Raw genomic sequence first — 7,818 nt, forward strand, 5'->3', positions numbered from 1 at the left:
ATTTTTACACAATATTTTCAAATAATATCATGTCTTAATCAGGTCACAGACCCTTGACTTTTTTTGCCCCGCGGTGGCGTAGTTACTTCCGCATTCGTTGCGTTTCGCTGCGGTGTGATGCGTTACACGAGAAACACCCCCAAATCGTACATATACAAGGCCCTATATAGATGGTACTGTATGTGCAACCCATATATATATGGGCCCCGCAGGACAAGGGTTAAGCAATCAGAAAATCAAATATATTAACCACCAGTTCCTGTTGATTCAGCAGTTGTTACTGGCAAGAAACAACTTTGTGTCTTTCATACATCTTATATCTTATAATACACATTCATGTAAAAATATTGTCTTGTGCAGACAACCTTATAGTGGTGGAAGCTAATGTGTAGTTAATAAGTTATGTAAAATGTGCAGTATCTAAAGCACTTTATATACATGAACTGAAAGCTATGATAACCATGCAGTCTTGTGGAGCTTAAAGATCATTCAAGTATTCCATGGTGAAGTCATCACTCCCCATATAATGTAAAAAATGACAGGTTTTATCTTCTCAGCCTTCATAGCAAAGCTACAAATACTTTTGCTCAGTTGAGTAATAGACATAAACTGTGCATAAAAGTGTGTTGTGTGCCTAACTGGCAAGCTAGTGCACATGTAGTCTTATTTTAGTGGACAGAAATAAATACTGTTTTAATTCATTGTGTTTGCCAAACAAACAGTTAAGACCACAGGGTCGCATGGAATACAATTTCTAGTACTCGTAATTCTGAAGATTTTCTGAAAATTACGGAATGCTGACAGACAAAGTGAATGTATAGATTTCTTGTTGTAAACAGTGAGTACACTTACGAATTCTGGAGTAAAGCTAGTTCACCTGAGTGTTGCAGATTAATCTTGGTTCAACAATTTTTCTGTGCTGAAGGTTTCGAGCTGTTTGCCTCAGTTTGAACTTACTTGATAACTGATTGTATTTTGGTGGCCCTGATTTTCTTCATATTAAAATTTAATGTTTAATTAGTGAATGTTCTGTATATGCCTTGTGTTCCTAGACCCTTCTGCAGGATCGTGTGATGTTCTAATGGCTACCCAACCCTCCCTTGTATGTTGTTTATTTGTCAAAATACCACATCTATGAAAGTATCACTAATGTTCTTGCAAGTCAACCTAGGCAATGTATGTTTTTTTGACAAGTAGTTAAGGAGATGTGCAAAAAATTAGGCATATTTTTTTTCTTGTTACGTATATGAGGCAGGGTTGGGTGGTAATACCGTGGTATACTGGCTTAGTTTACAGCAATCTCAACCTCTCTTTGCTGTGCACTTGTCAGTACATTGTACATAATTTTTTTTTCTCTCTCTCTTTAATAGATACATTTTACCCTGTGCAGTTGGTGTGGTGTAGTGGTACACACATTTGCGTCAGAGTTGATGCTCTGGCCAATGTAGTCCAATTGTTTTAACTGTAGAAGTTATAAGGCTATTGTGTTTGAATTGCATGGTAGTAATGTGTATAGATTGTAAGCATCCTGCTAATATTAAGGATTTCTGCATAGCCAAAATAACATTTCTATTCAGGGCCATTCCTTCTGAGAAGTATTGGTGGTTCAATTTTTAAGACAAAAGGTGGCAATGGAAACAATTTTTTGTGACATTTGGTTAGTTGTGAAATAGAAGGTGAGCATCCTGAGATTAAAGAGAATTAAGTTTGTGACAAAATGTTAAAGATATTAGCTGCATTAATCTGCAGGTTGTGTTGAGAGAAATGGACCAACTATAGGATGCTTATCATCTTACACTTTTGGTGTCAAGGCAAAGGTATGTTGTGTTAACTTCAACTAATACTCCTGTACAGCCAAATAAACATTTTATGTCACCATGGGTTTAAATAATAGACACTTTTGACAGAAAATGAGTTTGTGAAAATATAGTTCAGGCTGCTGCATAAGCTTTTCTGACCCCAAACTTTTTGATTGTTGGTGATCTAGAAACCATGATGTAGTGTGTGTGTGTCCTACTCTGCTTACTACTGAGCCAAATCTGTTGTATTATATATGCCAGTAACAATACAAGTGTTAGTGTAAGAAATGTATTGTTGAGTCCTGTTTTTGGTGATGCCTTATGGGCGGAGGCATTTGTGTAACTACTGAGATCGCTTTGAAAGAGTTTCAAAAATTGTACGAATGCATTCCCTGGGGTTTTGTCGTAGCCTTTGGCTGTGTGATCTTTGGTCAAAGCAAGAAAGGACACTCGTAGACCTCCCTACTCTTCCCCACACCCCACTTGTAGACCTCCCTACTCTTCCCCACACCCCACTTGTAGACCTCCTTACTCTTCCCCACACCCCACTTGTAGACCTCCTTACTCTTCCCCATACCCCACTTGTAGACCTCCTTACTCATATTTTTCTAAACAGTATTCAGATTTAATAATTTACATTCAATCGTCGCCATGGACATGCCATGGTGATGATTTTTATTGCCGTCCTTGTTAGTTTCTGCATGTGGTGCCATATTTTCACCTACATCAATCTGGTACCTTTTGTTCATCTACAGGTCTACAAATGAAGACAAACAAAAGTAACCCAAAAGGATGCTCTTGTACACAGTGTAGAAAGTGGTTTTAATTTTCACTTGCATAGACAGAGAGAGCACCACCACACGACTGGGACAACATGATCATCACTGACAAAAAGCAGAATATTCTTACTTCAATGATATTACTGGGCCATTCGGTATGAATCTACATCCATGTATTTCCCATGTTTAGTCTAAAATGCTTGTGTGCATTGACATATCAAAACAGCCAGAGGGAATAAAGTCGTAAGGCTTTGCTTTTCAGCTAGCAATGTTAACAAATTATTCATAGGTACAAGGCACCTTTCACTCACTTGGTCCAGGGAGAATAAGCGCGAGGGAAACATATCTCCATGACCTTCAGTGTTACAGTTTTTCATCGATCAGCATATTTTCTAATTCAGTGCTGATAATACTACCTACTGTGCACACAAACGAAGACTTTCTAAAACTTTGCTGATTCCACCTGTAATTACATGGAAGTAGATGGAGATGTAATGGATATCAACCTATTGGTTCTAATCCTATGACAGTCACCTGATATACCATGCAAAAGGATTAATACTAGTATATAATTAACAGCTTCAATTCACAGACTTCACTCAATAGCACGTAGTAAACTACCATTCATTCATGCACTTGTTGAAACGTATCGTACTCAAGACGTAAGTGGTAATGGGTTAACTAGCTAGAGGTAGTATGTCAGGCATGTTTGTCCTATGGCCCGTTATTTCCTGAGATCGCCTGGACAAGGTTCTGAGCCATTGCTGTATACAAAGTCTTTGGGAAGGAGAGAACCAGTTGCTTGCGTATGCCGTGGCTACAAGAGCGTGCACATCGTTGTGGTACAGCCCCTCTCCTCCAGCGATGAAGTGGTCGAAGTAGTCCCTGATACTCCTGAAGGCGTGGTCCCTGTTGACGTAGTGTGGTTTGATCAGGAGGTAACGCGAGATGAACTGGGACAGCTGCGAGGCCGACTCAAAACTCGTCAGCTGTGCGTCACATCTCGAGGATGTTCCCCGCATCTCTGACTTCTGTGCCTGAAGTTCAGACTTTCTCCTCTGCAGTTCCCGTTCAAGCCTGCGGTTCCGTGCGCGGGACATCTCAAGTTCATGTCTTGTCTGCTTCAGCTGCACTTCCAACGTGGCTACCCGGCACGCCAGTTCCGAAAGCGCTAGGTCGAATCTCCCACTTGCGCTATTCTTTCGTCTCGTGAGGAAGTCGACTTTGCTCTTTTCCTCCTTCTCTTTGGAACATTGAAGCTCGTGGTTGGCCAGTCTATACCTGTCCAAGGTGTCACCACAGGTGTTACACTGCACTGGACTGTACCCGCATTCCGCTTGGTGTCGCTGTTCGTCCTCCAGCCTCACCACCATCCTGCATCCCCGCTCTCGGTGCTCGCATTCGATGCTGAGACCGCTGATGAGGCTCCTCAGCGCGATGACTGGGCGGGCTTCGTGCGGCAACATGCCCGTGCGGCACTCGGGACACGTCCGCCGCTCTGTTTGGTTCAACCATGTGTCGAGGCAGTGCTCACAAAAGCTGTGACCACACGGTGTCACCACGGCGTCCTTTAGAACGGCAGCACATATCCCGCAGAGAAGGTTATCGTCCACGCGAGATAGAAAACGTTGAAGAGAATAACCCATTGTATGTACAATATGCTGCCAACAAGGCGACTGCAGTCATGAGAATAAGGCCGAGAGGTTATTATAACGCCTGGGCGATGATGGTACACGGAAACAAAGCCATCACGCACGCGCAACGCACCTCTGCTCATATATGGTGCTCCCCAGGGGCCGATACAGCTGTGCCATTAATAAAACCATAACCGGGGGGTTCATATTTGGGCAAACAACTGGAAAAATAAATCATATCGAGAAGCCAAATATAGCGCAGAGTGGGAAGGCTCATATGTCCGTGCTGACTGACCCTAAAATCATTTACACCACCTTTCTAATGATACCTGTGCGTGTAAGATGGTAGTTATGTCGCCTTGTTGGTACACAGCTCGCCAGGTTGTCCCCTGGGTACTCATCACGGGTGAAAACGGGCAGATTACATCATTCTTTCTTTCTTTTATCATAACTAACATCAAACAAAAATTTGATGAAACTGAAATAATGATATTGTTACAAGTCACTATTTGAATAGCCACAACATATTGCTGACTGTGCGCCGTATACATGCATTACAAAACATATGGGCGATATTTGGTGCCAGTTAGGTTCATTAGCATCTTGATTATAGTGATCCATGGTTGGAAGTCAGTGGATTGTTCAGCTTGATTAGGATAATCTGACTTTTCGCGCATTTCATTTCGAAACTACCACGTCAACAGCCGTAATGTTTTGTCTGTTTGGCCAGAATGGAGTGAATTTGATTTTAAAGAAAGTCATATTCGGATTATTCCCTAAGTTGCAATTGTTTCAAGATTAACCTCTCAAAGATTTTCAAGCGGGTTAGACTGATATAACCATGAATTGCTCTGAAATTCAAGCATAAAAGTAACAAGAGAGATATTATTGGTAACGTCTATACTGTAATTGACGTGTGACATTTGAGGACAATGGGTACACTTCTTCACGCTGTGTCATTATAGAAGTTCACGTTCCACTGTCATGTGACTCCAAGTTGAATCAACTCCAAGTTGGTTATAGAATTTTCCACCAAGCAAGGACAGTGGAATGTGATATTCAGGATAGTGGTGAATTCCAGCAGAAATCCAGCCCTACCATGGCCGTGGAAGAATGGTTGCCTGAAACAACATGTAGGTTCTACAATCCAGAAGGTCAGGCGGACGCAATGCGGGTGAAACCATTAATAATTCAGGACAACCTCTTTAACTTATCGTGTACAATAAACACCGACATTTAGAGTACGTTAGAGAAAATTGATCAAATGACCAGATTGATGTGTTATCCCGTGAATGTAAAAATAGCGCCGTATTTTTACTTCCGAAAATCTTTTTATGTTCATGAAAAAAAACTGTATCTTTATTGCTGAGGCAATTTCAAAATCGAAACGCTTTATCAGTAATGGAATAGTCACTGGTGGTTGCTACATGTAAAAACAGAGAAGCTTTGGAGCCCTACTTATCATTTACCGTTATACATAAAATTCTTTTGACCCCGCCGTTTCCTAACCTTTGAATAACCATATCAAGATCATAAATAATTCAAAATAGTGTCATCAATATGTTGCCCAAACTAGTCTGGGAGCTGCAGGGAATGACATTCCTGCAATTCAGAATGGGACATATTTAGTCTGGAGAAATACTTTCTGTGTGGTTTGTGACTAGGTAAATTGTGAAAGATAATAATGTGTGTCAGAAACGCATATAACCATATTTTTTTACATCTGACTGAACAGTGGATAAGCCAAAGAATGCCCCTGTGTGGAGAATTTTCTGCAATATCCAGAGTGAACGATGTTCCGAACATGTACCTCGCTCTTCGCTGGCACAAACTGAAAAAATTGTAACTGAGCCGTGGGTTTGTATGCCTGTGTGTCTTCACAAAGTAGGCTGACAGCACGTGGGTGAGGGCAATTGACAGGCACAATGACAGGTCAAAGTGTCATATACAGGAAATGGGGTGAACTTCAAGGTCATGAAAATCGGTTTAACATACTTTCCGGGCCCGGAGGTCTGAAATCTCCGACTTCTTGTTCTCCGGAGTCTAAATGTATGATGTACTCATTAGTCTGGGTACTAGTATTTGGTATCTGAACATATTTTCTGTTCCTTAAGATACCTTTGACTCCATGCCCTTGTGGATTGCAAAAATTGTTTTGCCGGCTGAGACAGTCCAATCTCAGTTTGATATCCTGGTGCATCTACACAAAAGGCGCCACCAAGCGGCTCATTACAGGCAAACAGTTCTAGCCGTCCCGACCACTTGAACTTCATAATGAAGGAAACTTTTTTGCCCAGCTATAATTTTTCGCATGTTCGTATAAATTTCGGGATGCCCAGAGGATAAAGGTAAATGTTAGATAAAGCTTCGTTTTGCCACTTTTCTCGCTGCAGCCGGGACTGATATTGGGCTGTTAAAGGGTATGAAGTCGTGACAACATGTAAACATGTAAAAATATACAAGCTTTCAGTTGCAAAAGAAGCCCATAAATCAAATTAAGAATAAAGTTTACATGATTGATATTTTGGACAAAAGCACGCGACTGTAACGCTCTTTTCTTTGTGACGGGGTTTGGTAGAACGTCCTCGTTGTAATCATACGAAATGGTGACAAAACCCATCGGCGCCTCAGTACAACATGGCATACGTAACTCATTCGGCATCACTGACCTATGATAAACTTAACTACGTAACGTCATTACCTAAATATAATGATAACGTTAACAGGCCAATTAAACGTGCTGTCTATCAAGTATTTGTACATGTCTATTTAGTCTAAACACTATGCTATAGAGTGCAAGACAATCGCAGTGGGATATCTTTTCTCTGGTTTTATTCCTATCTAAAATGACAATTTAACTGGGATTCCTCGGGAGTCGGTGCCATTTCTCCTACATATAGCTGTGAAATAGCTCTATTTTTCAACTCTGAGAAGTAACAGTGGATTTGTGTGCCGTGTCGCGGTCGTTCCACGTGTATGATGTAATGTATATTGTGTAAGAATAGTATGAATCAGTCAGTAGAAGATCTTACAGAAGAACAGTGAACAGACACAACAAACGCAGTGCTCGACTTCTACACTACACAGCTTTTGTACTAATTACTGTTTACATTAATATTGATTGATAGAATACTCCCGTCGTCACTGATAAAAAAAACGAAATATAAAGTTCGGGTCTTGTATTGTAAACTTCGTCGTTGAAGCGGCTGACCACAGAACTATGGCTTCTGTATGTAATTTGAAACTTCTTCGGGGAATTCCCGTCGTACCTTTTGGATATGTAATTGGTGTTTATGGAGATTGCAGTACCTGGGCCAGTTCTTGTCAAACCGGTTCCTGCATTTCGCAACAGAAACCCCACCCAACACAGTCACTCCTTTCCAGACTACTCTTAGCGACTGCAATGGAGGAGGTCTTTTGACGTCTCTCTGGGCGAAACTTTATACATCTGTGATTCAACTTCAAGGTATGCCCTTCTAATAAGTTTTTTTTTTACATATACTTAATCTAACGTTGTATAACTTTTACGCTTTCTGCATCGCGCAGAGATATACAGTTTTATCTGTCCCAGCTGCGTAACCGCCCTTGGGCGGTGACACACGCACA

At 41.1% G+C, this 7,818-nt stretch overlaps 1 protein-coding gene across 1 annotated transcript; it reads right to left on the reverse strand.

The window, feature by feature from the left end:
* Positions 1-226: 226 nt before the first annotated feature.
* On the reverse strand, positions 227-4,324 carry LOC109465730 (E3 ubiquitin-protein ligase PDZRN3-like). Its single transcript, XM_019763124.1, has one exon. It carries the CDS (start codon positions 4,222-4,224, stop codon positions 3,256-3,258), a length of 969 nt encoding a protein of 322 aa, XP_019618683.1. The 5' UTR covers positions 4,225-4,324; the 3' UTR covers positions 227-3,255.
* Between the last annotated feature and the right edge of the window lie 3,494 nt (positions 4,325-7,818).

Source organism: Branchiostoma belcheri, unplaced genomic scaffold (assembly GCF_001625305.1).
Source record: "Branchiostoma belcheri isolate BF01 breed outbred unplaced genomic scaffold, Haploidv18h27 scaffold157, whole genome shotgun sequence".
NCBI lineage: Eukaryota > Metazoa > Chordata > Leptocardii > Amphioxiformes > Branchiostomatidae > Branchiostoma > Branchiostoma belcheri.